At 46.9% G+C, this 24032-nt stretch overlaps 1 protein-coding gene and 1 long non-coding RNA gene across 3 annotated transcripts in view; one reads left to right on the top strand and one right to left on the bottom strand.

The window, feature by feature from the left end:
- Positions 1-1071, bottom strand: part of ATP4A (ATPase H+/K+ transporting subunit alpha) — a 30826-nt gene extending 29755 nt beyond the window's left edge. Inside the window, exon 1 of the mRNA XM_077336936.1 lies at positions 924-1071. Coding sequence (XP_077193051.1) covers positions 924-935 — 12 coding nt within the window. The 5' untranslated portion in view covers positions 936-1071. The remainder of the gene's footprint in view (positions 1-923) is intronic.
- Positions 1072-6674: 5603 nt separating this feature from the next.
- LOC143837297 (uncharacterized) lies at positions 6675-21500 on the top strand. 2 transcript variants are annotated; one of them, XR_013230950.1, is made up of 5 exons: positions 6675-6779; positions 13991-14022; positions 17675-18251; positions 19935-20079; positions 21390-21500. It is a non-coding gene; the product is annotated as an uncharacterized LOC143837297 (long non-coding RNA). The 2 variants fall into 2 exon arrangements; XR_013230951.1 differs by having other exon boundaries at positions 6733-6799.
- Positions 21501-24032: the final 2532 nt, after the last annotated feature.

Genomic DNA, 24032 nt, shown 5'->3' with positions numbered 1-24032 from the left:
CTTGGGACCCATCGTGATGAAAGAAACAAGCTAGAAATGTCAGCCTCTAAGGTCATTCTCAGGACTGGTGGTTGTGAGTTTAAACAAAAGGCGGGGAGCTATGTATGCCATCGGGAGCTCTTTGGGAGGGGAAGATGAGCTCAAAATGTACCAGGCAGACTAATAACATTCACGGTTGCCTGAGGAAACACATGAAGCTGCCTTCTACAGAATGAGACCATTGGTCTGCCTACTCTGGAGCTCTCCAGGGTCCCAAGCTGAGGTCTTTCAGCTGACCTGCTATCTGATCCTTTTACCTGGAGATGCTGGGGATGGAAAGTGGGGCCTTCTACATGCCAGGCAGATGCTCTGCCACTGAGCCACGCACCCTACAGAGAGTCCTAAAAGACCTTTAAGGGCCCTGAAGGAATGAAGGCCCAGAATTTCCATCTAGTGCATTCGCTGGCAGGGGCTCATGGGAATTGTAGTCCATGGACATCTGGAGAACCACAGGTTGACTACCCCTGCTTTAAAATACAAACGGAAACCCACACTGTCAAGCCCAGCACTATACGTTTCACCCGGCTTTTCCTTGAATATACAGCCCCCAGACAAAAAGGGAGCAACCCTACGCAGGCCTACTCAGAAACAAGTGCCATTTTTCCCAATGAGGCTCGCTCCTAGGAAAACATTTTCAGGATTGCGGTCACCACACCTGAGATGCTCAGCGGTTTCATCCCCACACCTGCTGTCTGTGACCATAGTTTGCACCGGCTTGGCCACACAAGACAATCCAACGGCTGAGGATTGCTATAGCAAACTGAACCGATCATTCAGTAGCCCAAGACTGGGGATGGGGATGGAGCGACTGAAGAATGGCGTTGCGCCAGGCATGAAAAAGGCCTATGTTCCGAGCATCCCTTTCCAAGCAGCATGGTCCTTACCGCTTTCCCCATCTCGATCCCTTTGGGCCCGGTCGCTTCTGTGGCCAAGCAGCAGATCTCAGACGCGTGGGTGATGTGGGCACTGCACGGTCGAGTAAACAGTGCCCCCTTCCTGCTGCTCCCTTTTATAAATTCCTGCAGGTGCCACGCTGCTCTGGGGCTGACAGGTGGTTCCCAGATGCACAGCCAAGCCCTCTTGTGTGCGTATGTGCTGTTTAAAGAAATCTCACACCAGGAGGTGACAAGCCTGGAAGGGAATTGAATAAACACTCAGCCAAGGGTGTCACCTTGGGACGACCCTTCCACCCTCCTGGAGGAAACACGCCCAGGTGTGTTCGATGCGAAGGCCTTGAAGGTGAGCGAAGGAGAAAAGGCATGCTTGGTATGACACAGGTGGCTCTTTGGGGCAGAGCCATAGGGCAGCAGGCTCTGTTTTGGGAGGTCAGCCCCCAAACTGTTAACCCTTTTCCCTCTCGTCCAGTCTCCAGGGTGCTCAGAATGGCATGACTTTCTTTCTGGATTTGTCCTCATTCTGCTGCTGTTGAACAGGCAGAAGTGGGCAGGGAATAGCGATTTGCCAACTCAGGGTTTGGAAATGCCTAGAAATTTGAAAGTAGAACCTGAGAAGGTGGGTTTAAGGGAGGGGTGTGATGCTGGCAGTGTGAAATGACACACAGTGCCCCCTCCAACCCAGCCATTTTCTTCAGGAGGATAAATATTTAAAATAAAGAATAAATAAGTGATCAACGTGGTCTGGAGATCAATGATCATTCCAGGAGATCTTTATCTCCCATCTGGGCTGATTCTGCACTTAATTAGTTTTTCCATTGTGGATCCTGCTCAATTCAGATTGGTTTGAACTCAGGTCTTCCTCTATTTTGCCCCCCATTGAAACAAAAAGTGTTCTGCATGTGATTAGGGAAGCTCAGAAAGAGGGAGGAGCCAAGTGCAGCAGGAGCCTCTTTTTTTTCTTGAAGGAGGAGGGGGGGAGAGGATTGGAGACAGCAGATGTGGGGGAATAAATCCAAGAGGCAAATCTCTGCTGAGAGAAGTTAGGGCTCCTGGAGCTTCTGCTGAGAGAAGTTAGGGCTTCCCCTTTAAGGGAAACCTTGCAACATGGCAACAAGGAAGCCTTTGAACTGACACCCTGGCCAATCAGGGCTTATCTATGGTGTTGGAGGCTCGGCAGCAAGTTATTTTGGGGAAAGCAGAAAGCTGCACCCTTACTGATGGCGATTTTTCAAATATCGAGGGTTATATCCACACCAGAATATCACGGGGGAAAGGTAGGGTCACTCTGGATCAATAATGCTTGTTGCAAATGAAAAATTTAAATTGCCTAAAATCAAAATCATTGTATATGGCAGGGATGGAATCGACCTGGGATTGGAATAAAAGCTCCGTGCAGATTCAGCCATGGCGTTTGTCAAATCCTAGTAGATTTTCAGATTTCACATCCCCAGATAATCAGGGAATGTTGCCATCTGTTCACACCCAGGGGGCATTTGCCTGCTAATCCCCTCACATGCCTGCCAAGACTGATCATTGTGGTAGTAGAAAATGTGTGTCGAAAAGGTGTCTGAACTTGGTACTGAAGGGCAATGTTCTAGGAATCCTCCTATCTCTATGGTATTGAACCATAGATATAGGGTGTCTCCCAGAAGTGACATCACTTTGGACAAATTTCTCCCCCCCCCCCATTTCTCCTCCCATGACACTCAGCTGGCCTGCCAACCCTCATACTTGGAATTTCCCAATTCTGCACTCTGATCCTCTCAAGAGACAGGGTCACCATGGTGTCTAAATAGGGGCAACATGCCTATTTCGCTTGCATGTATGAGTTTGGGATTCACAAAGGGACTGCTGGATTTTCCAGGTTTTTGGTTCATGGAGGCTGTCTGTGCATTCAAAATACGCATTGTCCATATTTCGATAACACGGTGCCTGCGCAGATTGGGAGCATTATGGGTTGCTGGTCTTCTGGTAAGATCTAACATCTGAAGAAGTATAGAGTGATCTGTTCTACCTCACCTATAGAATCATAGAGTTGGAAGGGACCTCCTGGGACATCTAGTTCAACCCCCTGCACTATGCAGGACACTCCCAACCCTATCACTCATCCACTGTAACCTGCCACCTCCTTGAACCTTCACAGAATCAGCTTCTCTGTCAGATGGCTCTCCAGCCTCTGCTTAAAAAACTCCAAAGATGGAGAACCGACCACCTCCCAAGGAAGCCTGTTCCACTGAGGAATCGCTCTAACTGTCAGGAACTTCTTCCGGATGTTTAGATGGAATTACTTTTGCATTAATTTCATCCCATTGGATCTGGTCCATCCCTCCGGGGCAAGAGAGAACAGCTCTGCTCCATCCTTTACATGGCAGCCTTTTAAATTCTTGAAGATGCAGTGCAGCTTTGATTTCAATAAAGCCAGTAGCCCAAGACTTGGGATGGGGATGGACCCAAGACTTGGGATGGGGATGGACCCGTCACTCTTAACTACTAGATGGCACTTGCACGACTGCCATGAGAACAGGGTACATAAATATACGGAAGAAATAAATTAAAAGAATTTGTTATGTCTCAAGGTGGGACGGGCTTGTTGATCTGGTTGGTAGAAGGGGTGGAATGGGCCATGCCCCTTCAGACCACAGTTGGCGGATCGCTGCAGCACACGTTTTTGTTCCGGTTCAGAATCCGTGAGTCATTCCCCCCCCCCCCCCACCGTAAGTATAGCTGAGCTGCGGCCTAGCAACTACATCTGTCCCACAAAGGCTTATTGACCAATAAATTCATAAAGCATCATAACATTCTTTTTTATGGGACCTGATTGCTCACAAGGCTTTCGAGCAAGACTCTCACGCCCTCCACGGGGGTTAAATAATCTTTTCAATTTGGCCTTTTCCTTCTGCAAGGGGGATTTATCTCATGAGTAGCAACATCAAAGTTTCCCAGTTTTCAAGAAAATGTGCTGTTTCTCGACTGACAGTTGCATCATCTGTGATTTGGATAATGATGATTGTGGAAGCTGCAGGTTAATGTTTCTTCTGTTGGGATATGCAAGGTCCAATATACATCAATGCAGACAGATGACTGGGAAATCCTACAGGGGGCAGTAAAGGGGACAGCTCTTTGTTTCTTTATCGTATGGAGTCTGTATAGTGTAGCCGGGAGATCTGGGGACTGTCTGGCAGCCAGGCAAGGGACACTGCGATGTGGTTTGACATGGCCTGCCTCTGCCTCATGACCTCTAATGTTCCTTGGAGGAACTCCACCCAAATCCTTGGAGGTCTTCCATCCAAATACTAGCCAGGGTCAGCCCTGCCTAGCTTCTGAGATCTGATGGAACTGGATTAGCAAGGTTAGGGACCTCCTTCTAGTTCAGTGGTTCTCAACCTTCCTAATGCCGTGACACTTTAATCCAGTTCCTCATGTGGTGGTGAGTGACCCCCAACCATAAAATTATGCAAGTGTTCTTTCGCAGAAATTAAACCGAAACTGACCAGTGGTGTGAAGATCCATTGTTCATGATTGTATATAAATTGGGCTTCCCCCCCTGGCGTTTTTCAGTTCAGTTCTACCTCTTGCCCCACCATGCTGATCTCGCTCTTTTCTGCCTGCAGGAGGAGCAGTAACAGTGCCCCCCCCCCCCCCCGGCCAAACTGCTCGCCCTGCCGGAACCTCTTTGAAAGGGTTGTTCAACCCCCAAAGGGGTCCTGACCCCCCAAGTTGAGAACCACCGATCTAAGGGGAAGTATGAAAAAACAAATGCCAGATATTTTTGTTGTGAAACTGTGCACGCCTCCTACTGCTGAGGCTGGCAATGTCCTTTCCCCCACTTCTGTCAGTCTTATGACTCAAGAGATGTGCAGCGGAAGCTAAACAAGCTAAGGTACATGGATGCTGTTTGCAGGGATGTTGATTTTCTTATTGGAGATCTGGGTAAATCCAGCAGAGCTCATTTCTGTCTTCTAGGCATGCATTTGCATGAGTTCCAAAGATGCCTATTGACCAGTACCCGTGACATCCATCATCAATGTCAATGTCACTAGAAACACATGGTTGAAAAATGACATGAGGCACAAGCCAGTGTACTGAGAGGTTCTGCTCAAACCTCATTGAAATGACTGAAACTTACAGATGTTATCACATGGGTTAGGTCTTGTCTGTTTTCTCTTCTATTTACTACACTGATGCCCCAGTTCTACTCCTTGTGGCATTTGCCTCAATGCCTCCTTTGATAAGGCCACTCTTGGCTGTGGATTACTTTAGGACCAAGCATGGGCCATTTGTCGAAAGTGAATGAGTTCAGCTTCAGCCATCTCGGGCAGGAGTTACCCCTCCTTTCTCAATAATTCCTGAGCATGCCTTTTCTTTCTTCCCAGTGATACCAATGTGATAGACTCTTTGGTTTAATGGCTAACAGGATAACCTAGTTTGGCTCCAAGAGGTATCCCTCGTTGACTCATAGAAATAATATATATATATATATATATATATATATATATATATATATATATATATATACTAGAAATAAAGCCCGTTGGATGTTTAAATACAACGGGCGCTAGAGAGGGTGGATTAGAGAGTGTCCTTTGTGGCGGGGCGTTTGTGTAAGTAGAATTGTAGGTGTTTGGGCAGTATGGATGGGAGAGGTTCAGGATGTGCGGTGATGTCCCCTGGAAGCAGAAGGTGCTTTCTGGTGGCAGCAGAGGGATCTTTGGTGGAAAGAGAAAAAGGGTGGTAATCATACAATGGCCACCAAAATGTGGATGCATAGTCAGAGGGCACATGCTCATGTCATTGGGGCTCGTTTCATAGTCGGTGATGTGCGCAGTGGAGCCTGATGTCATGAGAGAGCAGAAGCTAAGGAGGGCTGTGCGTGGCCAGTATTTGAATGGGAGACCTTATAGGAGTAGGGGTTATCACTGGCTGTGTAGCTCTATTTGTGTCTGTCTGTCTGTCTGTCTGTCTGTCTGTCTGTCTTCCTGCCGTCTGTTATTCGACGCACCTGTCCACCCATCCATCTCTTTACCTGGTTTCTGTGTCCCATCCATCCCTGTGTGTTCTAAATGTCTGGCTTTCTGCATGTCTTCCGTTATTGGCCCCATCCGTGTTTCCCCCTTTGTCTCCCTCCCTCCTTCCTTCTTGACTTCCTTTTTTCCAGTCCTCCTTCCTTCTTGGCTTGCTTGTTTTCACTCTCCCGTGTTTTGTTTCCTGTCTCAGTCTCGCCATCTCTCTGTCTCTCTCTTGGTGTCTTCCTTCTGCCCTTCATTCTATCCTTCCATCCCAGCAGCCATCTATCCCTTTATCTCCTGTATTTCTGCCAGCGATCCCTATCTCTGCGAACTTTCTTACTGCCTGTATTTCTTCCCTTCTTTCCGGCAGCCCTATCTCCATGTCTGGTTACGTCTGTGTTATTGCTGGAGGGGATGCATGATCTCTCTATGTCCTTTGTGTCTATTTCTGTCTATCTGTGCTTGTATCTCTCCATATGTCTTTCTGTCTCTCTGTCTTTCTCTCTTCCTTCCCGGTTTCCCTCCCTCCTTCCATCCATGCATCCTTGGATCTGGGCTTTTCTCTCTGTTAAGGGGGGTGGGTGGGGGAAATGTGCGCTCTCTTTCTCCTGTGTGTATATGTCTGTGTCTCTCTATTTGTCGATCGGTGTGCCTCTACCTTGGTCTCTTCTATTGGTGTGTCTCTGCCTTGGTCTCTTCGTTCCCTGCATGCTGGGCTCTCCATGCTGTCTGGCAAAGATCCATCTCTCTGATTTCATGCTAAACTGTCTGGCTGGCTGGGGGAAGGGGGAGGAGGAAGGGCTGTATCAGGGACTGCTTTGGACCTCTGGCCGTTCCTGTGAGCTCTCTATCTCTTGTGTGTGTATGTCTGTGTCTCTCTGTTTGTCTATTGGTGTGTCTCTGCCTTGGTCTCTTCGTTCCCTGCTTGATGGGCTCTCCATGCTGTCTGCCAGAGATCCATCTCTCTGCTTTCATTGTAAACTGTTTGGCTGGCTAGGGGAGGGGGAAGGGCTTTTGCAAGGACTGCTTAGGACCTCTGGCCGTTCCTGGGAGCTCTCTCCTTGCCGTTTCTGTCTGTGTCTCTGTGTCTTTCCAATCTATAGGTGTCGGCCTGCCTACATGCTGGGCTCTCCATGCTGTCTGGCAAACCTCTGTCTCTCAGTTTTCTCTCTGAATGGGCTGGCTGGACAGGGGAGGGGGGAGGGAAGGGCTCCTGGCTTTGCAGGCTGGAAAGGGGCTTTGCTGGGTGCAGAGGCGTCTCCCCGCCCCCCCCCCCGACTGCCGGCTCTGCAGGCAGGAAAGGAGTTTTGCCGGCTGCAGAGGCCTCTCCCTGGCGCCCCCCCCCGGCTCCTTGCTTTGTGGGCGGGAAAGGAACTTCCCCGTCCTCAGAGGCCTCTCCCCGGCTCCCTCCCACCCCAGGCTTCCGGCCTCAGCTGCAAAGCCCTCTCCAAGGCTCCTGATTGGCCCCTTCGAGTTTCTGACATGGACTCGCCCCGCCCTTTCTCCATCCACTTACCTCTTACTCTTTTATTCTTTCCGCTCCCGCAGGAGCGGTTTACAGATTGTGCGGGTATCTCTGTTCAGAAAATGGTGGCTGAACCAAACAAGATGGGGCATGCTGGAACAAGCAGACCAGGGTGTTCCAGAACATGTGTCATGTACTCCCCTTCCCAACACATCTGCATGACTATTATTATTATTCCTTGCCCCTCCCCCATTTGTAGCTTGAGGTGGTTAATATGCCATCAAGGTAGGGAATTATTGCTTCCTTCCTTCTTGCTAATCATCTTTCACCCCTCCCCCTTTATCCAAAATACTTTGGGTCTCTTACCATATGCAAATAGTTAACAGATATTGTCTCCTCTTGGGAAATCAGTCCTCAGGACTTCCCCAGCCATTAACCTCCAGTGACATCATGATAACTCCTGGACAGACTGCCAACCTTTTGACCTTTCTTTAGTATTGCTCAACTCATCCCATCAGCGAGCCAGCTTGGTTGTCTTGGTTAGGAGTGCGGACTTCTAATCTGGCGAGCCGGTTTTGATTCCCCGCTCCCCCACAGGCAGCCAGCTGGGTGACCTTGGGCTTGCCACGGCACTGATAAAGCTGTTCTGACCGAGCAGGAATATCAGGGCTCTCTTAGCTCCGCCCATCTCACAGGGTGTCTGTTGTAGGGAGAGGAAAGGGAAGGGGAATGTAAGCCGCTTTGAGGCTCCTTCAGGTAGAGAAAAGCGGCATATAAGAACCAACTCTTCTTCTTCATCAAGTTATTGTTTATAGGACATGACCAGAAGCTACATTTTAGCCATAAAAGGCCAGTTTTTGCCCCATTGGTGTGCTCAGTGATCAGCCCCCCCTGGGCTGCCTATTGGCTCCAGAGGCCTCCATGCGCTGTCATGCCGCTGGTCACGTGTCAGTCTCCTCCACTCCTCAACAGTTCTGGATAGGTAAATATACTATGAACACCTTCATCCCTTCCATTTCACCTCTTTGGAACCTGTATGTTTTGTTCTTGTGTGTGAGAGTTTAGAATGTACTCCAATATTTTCCTCAAATAAATCCCCTTGACTGTAAGCTAAATTGTCATCCCTATTTCGAAAGGGTTTCTTCTTGGGAAAAGGACCCCATAAAAATTGGTAAAAAGATTCTGCAGTTAGCCAGCCTCTTGCTATAAATTCCAATTTCCCCATGTTTCGTCTTGTTTTGGGCAACCATTTCTGCACCAGGAATTTGGCCTGGCTCATCGCTTGTTGCGTATGATGTCAGTTCCAGTCTGGGGCTGTCCCAGGCCTTGCCGGACTCAGGCTCTCATTTGCCCCACAGCAAGGGAGCACAGACATCCACAGTCCTTTTTTGCCCCTGGTGTCAAGGGGGCCTATCTCAGGCCTGGACTACGTGGCTGTGGAATAATCAGGCCAACGTGGCTAAGCTCCTCCCCATCCATGCCCAAGTACAGCATCCCAGAATTGACAAAAAAATGACCCAGGCAGCTCTAGGGCATTATTATTATTATTATTTTTAAAATACCATGGTCTTAAAAATAATTCTTTAAAAGGCTCACTCCACTCTGCAGTGTGGCAGAACCTTGCCAACCTGGCTGCTGTGTGGGAACGCAAATCCAGAGTGGACAGGGTGCAGCAGGCCAATTGCTCCCCTGTCTGGGAGTGGGATGAGGCAGGGGTACCTCGCCCAGCTGAAACACTAGGTGGCATCCCGATGTGACATCCTCCATGCGGTAAAGGTCCTCTTGTTCTCTTCAAGAGCCAGAACACAATGGTGGAGCACACCAAAGGTCCCCAGTGTAAATTTTCTCTTCAGCAAACATGTATGGGAAGCTTTTGCTCAACCCAAAGTCTGGACGTGCCATCAAAAGTGTTCTTGATGGACCAAAAATATAAGGGAGTTTCACCTTGCTACAACTTCACACCAATGCTTGTCAAAACCACTTGTGTGGTACGAAGGCTGTCTCGTGTCCTTTGGCATTCTTATCAGCCAGCGACCTTATTAAGAGGAAGGAGAGATATGGAGTCAATACCCTCGTGCAGAAGCATACTTGTGAGCAAAAAGCTGCCAGTTGACAATCAGAGTGGCCCCTCCCTTGCTGTATTCACTGTTTCAGCCACTGCAGCAAAATGCCCTTTTAGGCATAACAGGCATCAATGACTCCATGACGTCAAATCGGTGCTGGGGCGTTCACAAATGCCAGTGGGAATCTGTCATAATGAAAGCTAAAAGGCTTCTTTGTGGAGTCTGGAAGGCTAATATATTTGATGAAGCATGTGCTTTTCTGGACTTCAGTTTGCTTAGCTAGATATGAAAGGGGAACTTCATTCAGCAGAAATGCCGCATAAGGGATGGACGTAGAAAGGGAAGGCACTATGTTTGGTTTTGCGATGTCAACATGCCTCCTTGCAATTCCCGTAATCCGGTCAGCATGCAAGCCCCCATTGCAAAATGATTCTATGTACGACTGACATCAGAAGATTGCAGGCTTCTAAGATCAAATACAACTAGTAGAGACTGGGGGGGGGGGTGGAGATCCAGAGATCCACTCTAACATCATTCTGTGACATAGAATCAGAGAGTTGGAAGCAAAAGCTTTGCATATTTGCTATCAGAGTTCCTTGTTAACAGGCCATCAAGAAGAAGAAGAAGAAGAAGAAGAAGAAGAAGAAGAAGAAGAAGAAGAAGAAGAAGAAGAAGAAGAAGAAGAAGAAGAAGAAGAAGAGTTGGTTCTTATATGCCGCTTTTCCCTACCCGAAGGAGGCTCAAAGCGGCTTACAGTCGCCTTCCCATTCCTCTCCCCACAACAAACACCCTGTGGGGTGGGTGAGGCTGAGAGAGCCCTGATATCACAGCTCAGTCAGAACAGTTTTATCAGTGCCGTGGCGAGCCCAAAGTCACCCAGATGGTTGGATGTGGGGGAGCGCAGAATTGAACCTGGCATGCCAGATTAGAAGTTCGCACTCCTAACCACTACACCAAACTGGCTCTCCCCAGTCCTGACATCTCTCCAGTCCTGACATCGTTCCGGGCCACATAACAGGAAGTGAAGTCACGACATCCAGATACTCTAGCATTCTCTTAAAACATACCCTGATGTCACTTCCTGTTACACAGCCAGAATTGATGTCACGGGGTACCATTCTGGTATCTGCCTTCCCCCCCTCCCGCTCACCAGAAAGATGGCAGGGACAACATGGGGTAGGCAAATGTCAACCCTAAATATCACTCATGTATCAAATAGGGATGCCAGACTCCAGGTGAGACCTGGGGATCCCCTGAAATTATAGCTCATCTCCAGGAACAGAGGTCAGTTCCTATGGAGAAAGTGGCTGTTTTGGAGGGTGGACTCAATAGCATTATATTCCACTGAGGTCCTTGAGTGTGCCTTCCGATTGGGCCCTCCACTTGTCAGTCTCAGGTCAAGGGGCCAATCGGCAGCTGCACACAGCGCGGCTGCCGATCGGCCCCTTGCCCCAGGACTCACCAGTTGGGAGGCGTGAAGCGCCTCCCAACCCGCTCTCCCCCCATCATGGGCCACCTTTGCCCCATGGCAACCATTCATGTGCTGGCCGCCGAGAGGCAAGGTAGGCCCAGAGGCCCCGGGAAGCTGGTCCGGGGGGGGGGGAGAGGGCTTTGTGGCTTCTCTCCCCCCAACTGTTTCCCCGCTGCCCCCCTTGTTAATCAACCCCGCATTCCGCTGCTGCTGCCTCGCTGCACACTGACGCTGCTGCTTTCCTGCCCCCAAACATCCAGCCACCCACCCTTCTCTCCCCCTGAACTGCTTCCCCGCCCCCCTTGCAACTCGCCCCCCCCACAGCAGCCCAATCCTTCCCCCCTTCCTTTCCCCCTTTCCTTCCACCCTGTCCCGTCGACCTTTCATGGCACCTACCTTCCTTCCTGCCTGTTTTCCTTCCTTCCTCCCTGCCTTCCTCCATTTAACACTCTCTCTCTCTCTCTCTCTCTCTCTCTCTCTCTCTCTCTCTCTCTCTCTCTCTCTCTCTCTCTTTCTTTCTTTCTTTCTTTCTTTCTTTCTTTCTTTCTTTCTTTCTTTCTTTCTTTCTTTCTTTCTTTCTTTCTTTCTTTTTTTCTTTCTTTCTTTCTTTCTTCTATCCACCCACTCCTTAATCTCCTTTCTCACTCCCATCCATCCATTTCTCTTCTGCCTTTCTTTTTCCCATTTTTCTCCCATCGCTTACTCTCCTTTCTCCCCTTCTCTCTCTCTCTCTCTCTCTCCCTTTCTCTATGTCTGTCAGCCTGCCTGCCTTCCTTCCCTCCCTCCCTCCCAGCAAGGGGGAGGGGCCCAGGGGGGAACCTTCCGCACCTACCCACTGTCCGCTAGCGCCCGCTGTATTTTTTATACAGCAGGCTCAATTTCTAGTGGATTTATAATTCAGATTAACTCCCAGCCTTCTTTATCTTTATCTTCACACATCTGACTAGGTGGATCTCCGCTCTTTCTTTTGCCAGCTTTTCTTTGACTTGTCCAACAACTCTGGACCTTCCTGTCTTAAGATGGCCTCAGATTCCCTTGGCTTGTTGCCTTCTCTCCCCTGAATCCTTTTGTCCTACCCTTCTCTTGCATTCAGAGAAATCCAGCCAATGGTTCTTCAAGGCTCTCTTGCCTGCCCTGTCCTTCTCTGATCTTTGAGGCAGTTCAGTCAATCATCAACAACGATACCACTGCCACCAGGAACTTCCTGAGTGTATTAGTATCGACACCATAAATGATGCAAATCAGTGATTTCTGGGGCATTTTTTTATTTAATTAAAGGTTTGTTTTGTACGGTAACAGTTTCAACAAAAAGTTATTCCAAGTCTGATGTTAAATGAAGAGATATGATATGGTTAGAAACAACAGAGCTGACATATCAACACACAGTGAATTAGACAATGAATTAGGAATGTTAAAATATAAACCTTTGATTTTTCACCAGGATGCTATGGAGCCTTTGTGGTACCCAATTTATGCAACATTGTTTATCTGCTTGTGACCAATGCCTGTTCCCAAAGAAGAAAACAATTTTCTTAAAGGCTTATAATCAAACCTCTATAACATTTGTAATGTAAAAGGAGCAAAGAAAGAATACAAGTAGCATAGACTGGCTGATCAACTATTTGAAAAGATAGTTGTTTGAACCCTTTCTGCATTTCATACTTTGAATTAATACTGTAAATTGCATTATACCAGCTAGGAAGATCATTTTGGGATATAACTAATTCAAAAGAAACTTCAATAATCATTATATTTCTTTGAAATGCTACATGAGATGAAATGCTGTCCTGTTTATTGTAACATAAGAAGTGTCTGCCATTGAGATAGAACAGGGGTACAAAAGGGACACTTTCTCCCATACAAACCTTCTTGTTAATTAAGATTCTCTGTTGATGAGTGGCAAAATTAACTAATTTGAGAAATAGATCAATGTTGAAATTCAAGGAGAGATGGAGTGTTCATTATGCAAGCAGGAGATAAACCTAGAAGGAGAAACAGTTTAAAAGTTTTATAAAAATGTATTGTAATGTATATAAATGCATTATATTACAGAAATAGAATACAAACAAGTATTGAGGATGAATATAAGAAAAATATATTCTTGTGGTGCAGAGCGGTAAGGCAGCAGACATACAGTCTGAAGCTCTGCCCATAAGGCTGGGAATTCGATCCCAGCAGCCAGCTCAAGGTTGACTCAACCTCCCATCCTTCCGAGGTCGGTAAAATGAGTACCCAGCTTGCTGGGGGGTAAACAGTAATGACTGGGGAAGGCACTGGCAAACCACCCCGTGTTGAGTCTGCCATGAAAACGCTGGAGGGCGTCACCCCAAGGGTCAGACATGACTTGGTGCTTGCACAGGGGATACCTTTACCTTTACCTTTATAAGAAAAATAGATTTTGAACAGAAATTATCCCTATGTTCAACATGGGACAAATAATAGACTTTTTATTTAAGTGGGAATATTGATCGTATCAAATATGTCAAAAAGAATATGAAATACATAGTAATGATGAAATTAATAATATAGCTGTAAAATATGTGGTTATGACATTTGAAATTTAAAATACCTGTATTGCATGTTGTTGAGAATGTTTTGAGGATTATAATGAAGGGGATGTTAAGGAGCAAACTCTCTTTCTGTTCTATATTTGATGGTCTATAATGATTTTTGAGAGCTTCTTGTGGCACAGAGTGGTAAGGCAGCAGACATGCAGTCTGAAAGCTCTGCCCATGAGGCTGGGAGTTCAATCCCAGCAGCCGGCTCAAAGTTGACTCAGCCTTCCATCCTTCTGAGGTCGGTAAAATGAGTACCCAGCTTGCTGGGGGGTAAACGGTAATGACTGGGGAAGGCACTGGCAAACCACCCTGTATTGAGTCTGCCATGAAAACGCTGGAGAGCGTCACCCCAAGGGTCAGACATGACCCGGTGCTTGCACAGGGGATACCTTTACCTTTACCTTTATTGATTTTTGATGTATATAATTTGCTACTTAGCTCTTCCTTTTTTTTGTGTTCCTTTACTCTTGTGTGTGTGTTTGTGTATTGCAGAAACAGAATGCAAACCAGTTTTGAGGATGAAGGTATAGTAGATTTTGAACAAAAATTAACCATAAATCAAGATCATCCTCCATCGGGTTTTCAGAAGCAAGGTGGGTTGCATAAAGCCAAGTCAGACCATTGGTCCATCCCGTTCATTATATAGGTAATTTGGGTTGGCAGTGGCTCTCCAGGATCTCAGGACAAGAAAAGCCCTTCCCACTATCTTTTGCTGGTGGTCCTTTAGACTGGAAGTGCCAGGGACTGAACCCACAACCTTCTGCATGGAAAGCAAATTTATTACCACTGAGCGACAGTTCTTTCCTTGAAAGCATCTTCTCCAGAACAGCACCTTGATGTGATGGAACTCTTTCTCAGCCTCTTCCTCCACAGTTCTTTACATTACCCTAACAGCTCACTCAATTTTTTATTTGTTTGCTGTCATTTAGAGTGATCTTATTATCACTTGTTGGCCTTAATGAGGGGTACGATCAGCTTCTTTAGTTAGCCACCTTGGACATTCTCCAGAATCAATATTACAGGATTTTTAGGGGTGGGAGGATTTTGTGCTCCTTGTTGTGCATGGACTGCGTGAATTCATGTTCTTGTCAACAGGAGGTGGAAGCCCATTGTGAGGAGTAGGTGGATATGTTTGGCTTTGAAAAGAATGTGATCTTCCAATGCAGCAGCTTAGTTAATCCCCATACATTTATAGGGAATAAAGAGACTAGCTGTTATCCTCCCAGCCTTTACTTGAACCTTCTATCTGCCACATCCCAACTTTATTCCTTGACTGCAATTCATTCAATGTATTCTGAAGATCATGGCATCTGGCCCTCTCAATTCCTGGCAAATAGATGGGGAAGAAATGGAGATAGTGACAGATTTTATTTTCCTGGGCTCCAAGATCACTGCAGATGGGGACTGCAGCAAAGAAATTAAAAGACGCTTGCTCCTGGGGAGGAAAGCTATGGCAAATCTAGACAGCATCCTAAAAAGCAGAGACATCACCCTGCCAACAAAAGTGCGTTTAGTCAAGGCTATGGTCTTCCCAGTTGCAATGTATGGCTGCGAAAGTTGGACAATAAGGAAGGCTGAGCGTCAAAGAATTGAGGCTTTTGAACTCTGGTGCTGGAGAAGACTCTTGCGAGTCCCTTGGACTGCAAGGCAAACAAACCGGTCAGTCCTAGAGGAGATCAGCCCTGACTGCTCTTTAGAAGGCCAGATCCTGAAGATGAAACTCAAATACTTTGGCCACCTCATGAGAAGGAAGGACTCCCTGGAGAAGAGCCTAATGCTGGGAGTGATCGAGGGCAAAAGAAGAAGGGGGCGACAGAGAATGAGGTGGATGGATGGAGTCACTGAAGCAGTCGGTGCCAACTTAAATGGACTCCGGGGAATGGTAGAGGACAGGAAGGCCTGGACGATCATTGTCCATGGGGTTGCGATGGGTTGGACACAACTTCGCACATAACAACAACAAATTCTGAAGATTTCATTGTGAGTCATGAAGGACCAAGCCTATCTTTGCACAGCGCCCCCTTTAATCTGCATGCCCCTATGTTTGACTGTTTCTGGACTGCCCCAAAATTTGAAAAGCAGCTTTTATGTAGATAGAAGGGTCAAAAAGGAAGTCAACCTTAACTATTTTGGAATGACATCAACAAAAACGAGGGATAAGAGAATGCTCCCTGTTCATTTTGTTCCAGCATGGTTTCTCCTGCTTTCTGGTTTTGTATCTCATTCATTTTGCTTTTCACTGTTTGCTTTTTGCCATCCCTAATACAAAAAACATAACTATTGACTGCCGAGGAAGTCAAAATGCATCCACAGTCTCTTCTTGTCCTTGAGTGTCAACTGCAGTTATCAGGCAGTCATCTGTTGGCTATTTTAGAATATGCATGATTTAACAGTTCAAGAAGAACATCCTACAGGGGGCATCACAGGAGATATGTGGTTAGCATATTTAGATGACGAATGTCCTGGTATTTTCAAATAATCTCCTTTGCCCTGCTCCTTTGAGTACACTGAATGCCTGCTTTCTTTCCAGTCAGAGTCTTACTCACAAAGTTTGTTTCTCTTCTTCATAAAAGTACTTTACTCTTTCAAGCAGCTGGTGTGAAGAGTCTGTGGGTTCGGTAAACACAGGCCATGAGGTTCTTCCAAATCAAACAGCTCTTTATTCTATCCAACACCAACTCCAAACACCGAACAAGAAACACAGATACAACATGAATTTCTATGCACTTTGGAATGCCCTTCAAAGGACCTGATTGGTCCTTAATGGGAGCAGTTCATTGGACCATAGCTAACATCCCTATTCAGAGAATGATTGGTTATGATTGTGAAGGTTCTAAGCCTTGATTTACATACAGCTCTGTGGCACAGGTTGTCCACATACATTATATGGTGCTTTGCACTCTTGCATATTTAAACTGTGTCAACAGGCTATCCCTCCGGTCAGGGTAGTCCCTCTGACACTGACAGGAGCCTGGGCTGTTTGTATGTTGACTCTAGCACTACAGAATGGGCTCCCTGAAGAAGTGAGTGGATCTCTTCCTTGGAGGTCTTCAGGAGATGCTGAAAGTCCTGCCTGTTTGCCAGGTCTTTTGAAGGGGGTTGAATTGGCAGGCGTCTTTTATTGAAGGTAGAGACAGGCATAGGTAGCCCCTATGGGGTATATATAAGGGTTCACTTAGGAAAGACTTTTGATCTAAAAAGGCACGAATCTTAGGAGACATCCAGTCTGCCCTACTGGTTGTTTTGGCAGCAAATTTCCAGCACCTACTAGACAGACCGAGGACATGAGTAGATAAGAGCGAGTTCTCACAGTGGGGGAGAGAGGGCCTCTCTGGACCATAAAACTTTGTGACTAGAGGCGAGGGGGAAGGTTCAGAAAAAATGTCAGGAACTTCACCAAATGGGGGGGGGGGAGATGATTCTCAGTTATACTTCTAACTCAACTCTCCCATGAAAGACAGGAGGGCAGATATGACACTAAGATCAGGCTAGCTTGGGCCATCCAAATAGATTAAGATGGGTAGCCATGTAGTCAGTCTGTAGCGGGAGAAAAGAGCAAGAGTCCTGAAGCACCTGAAAGTCTAACAAAATTTGCGGTAAGGTAGGAGCTTTCATGAGCCACTGCTCACTTCTTGGCCTATTACGCACAGCTGCTGAAACGGCGGCATGGAGAACGCGGAGGAGGAAGAAGCAAAGCAAACCACTTATGCATGGGACGGAACACAACGGCAGCAAAACCCAGAGTATCCGATTATGCACGTGGCTACTCTGGAGTCGCTTCTGGTTGCGCCCTGGTCCCGGGAAGCTCCACTTTCTTCTGCATCTCGCTAACGCGGCTTTTTCGGCGGCATATGTTGACTCTGCGCCCGGTTGCCGTCTGCAGTGTGCATAATTGGTGATTTTAGCCGCCACCATTCCACCACGAATGTGGACCTTCCACTCCGTGCATAATGGGCCCTTCAGATACAGCTGCATTATTAGTCTTTCATGTGTGACTGGACTCTTTTCTTGGGTCATACAGGTCAGGGCTCCCTGTCCATGTGCTCCCTGTGCTTAGTAAGAGTGTGAAAGGCACAATTTCTTCTTTCTTCTTCTGGGAGCTCTCCCACCCTTTCATCTATCTGTCTCTTGGGGCTACTTCTTGCAGACTTTCTCATCTCTTCTCTTTTTCATTAGCTCTGAAAGCACAGAGAGGCAGCTTCATCCAGCATCCTGAGAGCTACTTAAGGCAGCAGTTGGCAGAGGAGCAGGGCAGAAGGAAGCAAGCAGCCAGAAGATACAGAAAGCTCACACAGAATGGGAGGAAGGCAGATGCAACACTGATGTTTGCCAAGGGGAGAGAAAGGAACGCCTAACTGTGCTCAGGGAGAACGGATCGAGAAACTTCTTGCCGAGCTGAGTAGAAGAGAAGAGAGCAATGGACCACCCAGACTATGAGAAGACCCCTAGTGTTGTGCCATCTACCCAGAAACCACCACCCTATGACACCTTGGAACAGCAGCCACCTCCTGCTGGTGGGCCAGCACCCACCGCCCTGGGCATCGTGGCCTACTCTACTTTACCGTATCAGTCTCCTTATGCCCCACAGGGTGCAGCCCCTGGTGAAGTGTTGGTCCTTCAACCTCCACAGCCCATCACCTTTGCTGAACCTCTACAGCCAACCCATGAACCGGAATACATGTTTTATGCTATCTTCACCACAGTCTGTTGTTTCTTGCCTCTGGGTCTGGTGTCTTGGGGTTACTCGATAAAGGTAAGTCTTCTCCTGATCTGCTACTGGCAGTGGGGATGGGGGAGATGGCCTGCTGTGACTGATCAGAGAGCCTGATTGAAATGGGCTGGTTTTAACTTTTAGGATCATTAATGGCATATTTTCTTCAGTATCTCAAGGAGCGGTTCCTCCTCTGAGGTCCTCAGTGCTTGTGATTTTCAAGCCAAGTTTATGTTTATGTTTCATCTTTTAAAGAAGCAAAATGAGAGAGGGGAGTTGGGGGATGGGGACCTGAGTTAAGGATCTTGCTTCTTCCTAATATTCATATCCAGCACCAGCAAGGACCCCCCTTTCTACTGTGCCTTGGGGAACGAAAGAGCTGGCTTCTGCCGGGATCATACAGGGGCTGACTTTTTATTCATGACCGTTGTCTGCCAGCATCAGGTTTTGCAAGCCATTTTGGAGAGTACATCATTTTTAAATGGAAAAATGGCATAGCATTATTTAGAAATGTAGAAACAAGAGAGTTGGAAGGGACCCAAGGGCCATCTAGTCCAGTTCCCTGCACAATGCAGGACATTCACAGCTGCCTCCCTACCCCCTCCCCAATGACCCCTGCTCTATGACTAAAGGAAGGCAAAAACCCTTCGTTTAAAATCCCCAAAGAACAATACAGTCAGTTCAACTGAGGGCAGGGCAGGGATGTGGGGCTAGTTCTTTTTTTTTTTTTTTGCTGCAGTATGATGAACACATTTTAATGGCACAAAGCCACTGCTGGAATCTGGAATCAAAGAGCAGCTTTGGATGTTACTTTTGTTTAGTTTTTATTGATGTGGCGTCATTTGCAGCTAGAGAATACTGACGTATACGGACATAGACGCCTAGCAGGTGATCTCCTGGTGCATAGAATATCTGGCCATAAGACCAGGACTATGTATTTGAGTCTATCTTTTCTCCAGTTTGGAATAATTATAGCTTCCTGCTGCAATTCTGAACATGGGGCCCATGGAGAGTCATTTGCTTCTTTCCCAATGTGCTCAGGGCTCCATTAACATGGCGTCCTTCCTGAAATCTTTCTGTTGTGTTCATTTGTTCAGGTGGCTCCAGGGTTTCACCCAGAATGTTCAGACTGCTTGGACAGTGCTTCAAAATCTGTGCAATATATACCCCTCTCCCCTTGTCACTCGTGAACAAGGCCAAAGCACACATCACAAGACTCTGGATGTTACTCCCATGGGGGTATCAGCTTGCCCTCTCTCCATTGGTATCTGGCACATAGCAAGAGTGCTTTTCAGGGCATTTATTTGACAGGCAAATATTTGTCTAAAGCTTGCTCAGTTTTGCATGTTATGGGGATTTAAACATTTGAATGAATAAATGCTATGATAATATCCTGGTTGGAATAGCCTGTAAGCTCCCTCTTCCAGCTAGAGACTCTGGTGGTCCATGGGAGCAGTGAACAGTCTATACAACTCCTGGTTGAAACTCCCAACAATATGCTGTTGTTTGGAATGTGTACGGCTAGAGCCATTGTATATGTCGCCTATTTCATGACAGATGAGTTTTCCTTTGGGGCTGACGAGTCTTTCAGAGGTCAAGATAGAAACAGTCTTTTGTAAGCCGACAGAAAGTTCTGCTGGGTCTTGGAAAACATTCTTCTGCATGCCAGAGATGCTTTGCTGTTGTGCAGTTTCATGTATTCATGACATTTTTCTTTCTCTTGAGACCCGATACGCCAACCGCATTGGGGACGGCACTGGTGCCCAGCAGGCATCCAAGATGGCACGGAGGTTTGCTCATGCTGCACTTGGATTGGGGATTGTGTTCATAATTGCATACATTGCCTTCTACGTGCTTCTTCATAACAGAGGTAGACATTCATAAAATCATAGCCTCATAGAATAGTAGAATTGGAAGGGACCTCATGGGTCATGTAGTCCAACCCCCTGCACTATGCAGGACACTCACAACCCTATGGCTCATACATGGTCACCTGCCACCTCCTTGAGAATCAGCCTCTCTGTCGGATGGCTATCCAGCCTCTGTTTAAAAATTTCCAAAGATGGAGACTTTGATCCATCTCATTAAAATAATGGGTGTAGAATACAGATAAGCCTCCAGCCTGCTTGATTTACCCAGGGTGCATCTTGGCTCATACTTTTGCCCAATTTCACTTCTACTCTGGTTCTTTTGAATAACTCCTGATCCTCCTGCCCTAAAATGCTCTACTTCCTTCCTTTCTCTTTTTCCCCATTTATTTAATGGCATTTAAAAAAAATCTTAAGATAAAGCAAAAAAAAGGTGATTCCTTGAAACAACCGACAATAAACTAGAGCAGTGGGGGAAAAGGGGGTAAAAAAGGGGGTATCTTGGCACATATTGTTGCCCAATTCCCCATCTTCTACTCTGATTCCTTTGAATAACTCCTGATCCACCTGCCCTAAAATGCTTGACTTTCTTACTTTCTCTTTTTTCCTATTTAATAAATTGATTTCTTAATCATAAGAAGACAAAGCAAAAAAGATGATTCCTTGAAACAACCTGCAATAAACTAGAGCAGTGGGGAAAAAGGGGGGGGGGGAATAAAACAATTGCATCTTGGCACATATTGTTGCCCAATTCCCCATCTTCTACTCTGGGTCCTTTGAATGACTCTTGATCCCCCTGCTGTAAAATGCATGACTTCCTTACTTTCTCTTTTATTCATATTTAATGAATGGATTTTTTTTTTTAAATCATAAGAAGAGAAAGCGAAAAAGGTGATTCCTTGAAACATCCGACCATACACTAGAGCAGTGGTCCCCAACCTTTTTATCACCGGGGACCACTCAATGCTGGGGACCACTCACCGGGGACCACTCAACGCCTTTTACTGATGCCCGGTGGGGGGGGGTAGTTTACTCCTACTCTCAACCACTGCCCTAGCGCTCTCTGAGACACGCCACAACAATGAAATATGTTGTAAAGGGCTGGGGGGGGATGAAGTAAAGGGCCGGGGGGGGGGAGAAAGCATCCTTCGGGGCCCACCTCCAATTAGTCGAAGGACCACATGTGGTCCGCGGCCCACAGGTTGGGGATCACTACACTAGAGCACTGGGGGGAAAGCGGGAGAAAGGGGACACTCATTCCCAATGAAAAATATTTTTTAAATCTATTTGGAACATTTCTACACTTGCATAGGAGGCCACATCCATTGACCTGTGCTGCATTAGGAACAGGCAGCTCCGACGACTACTCGGCAAGCGAACACGAACAAGGAAGCTGCACAAGAAGAACCGCGTAAGGTCATTCTACAGACATTCCACAGGCAACCACAAACAAAAAGTCAGAAAGCCTTACAAATCACACACACACATATCGCAGCGGCTAGAAGAGCTTTCGAAATGATCTTCTTCAGAAACGCCCTTGGAAGAGCGACCTCCGAGGAATGCCAAGGTCATGACGTTGGGGGGCAGGCAATGGGAAACCACCTCCGAACATCTCTTGCCTGGCTGACAGACGGTCTTAGAATTTCCTGGCCACCTTACACACAGGCCATGCAAATAATAAGAAACTGCGACCTCGTACTGAGCAAGAGAGAAACGTACCCGTTAGAGAGAAACTGTTGGGGAGAAACGAGTAACTTCAGTTCGTTTGGTACAGCTGAGAAGAAAGTGCTGCCACCATCATTAAACATCTTGGAAATGCCACTTGAGATGAAACGATGTCCTATTTATTTCAGGGAAAGAAATGCCTGTTATTGGGACATGTGGGGCGCAAAGAGGGTGGGGTGGGCAAGGTTTAGGGATTGCTAGCTCCTGAAGAAACCTGTTGATTAGGGTTGCCAGATTTAGGTTGGGAAATTCCTGGAGATTTGGGGGTGGGGCCTGAGGAGGACAGGGACCTAAGCGGGGTACAATGCCATGGAGTCTGCACTTCAAAGCAGCCATTTTTTACCCAGGGAAAATGGATCTTTACAATCTGGAGATTATCTGGAATTCTGGGAGATCTCCAGGCCCCACCTGGCATCCTTACTGTCAATTAAGGTCACCCAATGAGCTGCCTTGCCTTCAGAGCTGAGATGGATCACAACTGGCTGACCATATGATGACCTGTCAAGAAGTGACCCGTCAGCTGAATGATATGATATGTAATGAAACGGTCTTCCCCTGCTGCTCACAAGAGCTTGCAAATGCAAATCATACACGGTGCATCCATCTCACCTATAGCAAGTCAGATTATTGATCCATTTAGCTCAATATTGAACATTCTGATTGGCTGTGGTTCTCCAGAACCTCAGGGTAAGTACAAACTCTCTGAAGCTGGGGTATATCTACACGTAAAGCAGATTCATTAGCAGGCAGGCACTGAATTTGTCTTTGCCTCCTGAGGTGGCCATTTTGTACTTGGCTCTGACTTCTGTGGCAGCCATTTGTGGGGCTCAACACCCTCTCTCAAAATTAGGTTACCATGTCCCTCCTAGCAAATGGTGAGGGATGGGGGGGGGGGACTTACCAGGAATGAGAGGAAGGTTCAGGCTATACACCCAGAGACATAGCATGATTTAAGTTAGGCCATCATGTTGGGACATCCCAGCAATGTTCTGGTATTCTGGCAAAAACTCTATGATAAAAATGGCTTTTGCCCGAATATCACAGGATGTCACTGATGTCACTTCTGGTATACACAGGAAGCAACATTGTCAAGGTTCCCAACAACACAGCCTGGGCCTCCCTCCTCCTCCTATTAAATCCCCCCCACTGGCCAGCTGACCAGTGGAGGGACCCAGAGCTGGGGGATGTCCCACCTCCAGTGGGGGGATGGCACCCTTCTCCAAATCAAAAAGTGCACAGGAGCTCATAAAGGGTATTCTTTTTTTGGCAGGGGGATCACTGTTTGGGACATATTAAAACTAGGGACAGAAATTGCCCATAGAGAATAAAGGAAGGGATGCTTGCCCATAGAGAATAATGGAAAACATGCTTGCCCATAAAAAGAAGAAGAAGAAGAAGAAGAAGAAGAAGAAGAAGAAGAAGAAGAAGAAGAAGAAGAAGAAGAAGAAGAAGAAGAAGAAGAAGAAGAAGAAGAAGAAGAAGAAGAAGAGTTGGTTCTTATATGCCGCTTTTCACTACACCAAGCTGGCACCGGAAATAACCATGTTTCTTCCTGTGGATACAGAAGTGACATCAGTGACATCCAGTGATATTTGGGCAAAAACCATATTTATCATAGAGTTTTTGCCAGAATGGTGGAAACCATGCTTGCCCATAGGGACTAATGCAAGCCATGCTTGCCCATAGGAAATGCGGCAAACCATGCTTGCCCATTAGGGAATAGTACAAGCCACACTTGCCCATAGGGAATTATAGACAATATGCTTGCCCATAGGGAATAATTGAAAGCATGCTTGCATTATTTCCTATAGGTAATCATGCTTTCTGTTATTCCCTATGGACAAGCATGTATTCTCTATGGGCAATCACTGCCCCCCCCACTTTGATAACGTTTCCCTCCCACCATTCCTCAGAGTTCTTCCACACACACACATACCCAATCTAGCGTCCGTGGTATTCCTGAATGCAAGGGGATTTGCCCCTAGCTTCAATTAGAAATGAACAAATTGAAGAGTGGGCCACACAAAGTGCTATGAAGTGTACTGCGTCCTTGCCTGTTTTTTTGGTGTTGGCGGACTTTAAATACACAAAGAAGGGTGCAGCTTGGATAAACAGCTTTATTATGAAATCATGCAGACTACAGTGTTGCCTTTTCCGACAATGCTGCCCCGCCTGTACACCCTTTTTACAGATATAGAATTTGCGGGTGCTAGCTAACGCAGCTGCTGCT

The sequence above is a fragment of the Paroedura picta genome, chromosome 5, assembly GCF_049243985.1.
Source record: "Paroedura picta isolate Pp20150507F chromosome 5, Ppicta_v3.0, whole genome shotgun sequence".
In the NCBI taxonomy this organism is placed as follows: domain Eukaryota; kingdom Metazoa; phylum Chordata; class Lepidosauria; order Squamata; family Gekkonidae; genus Paroedura; species Paroedura picta.
The sequence above is the reverse complement of the archived record's forward strand: the minus strand, read 5'-3'. Positions and strand labels throughout refer to the sequence as shown.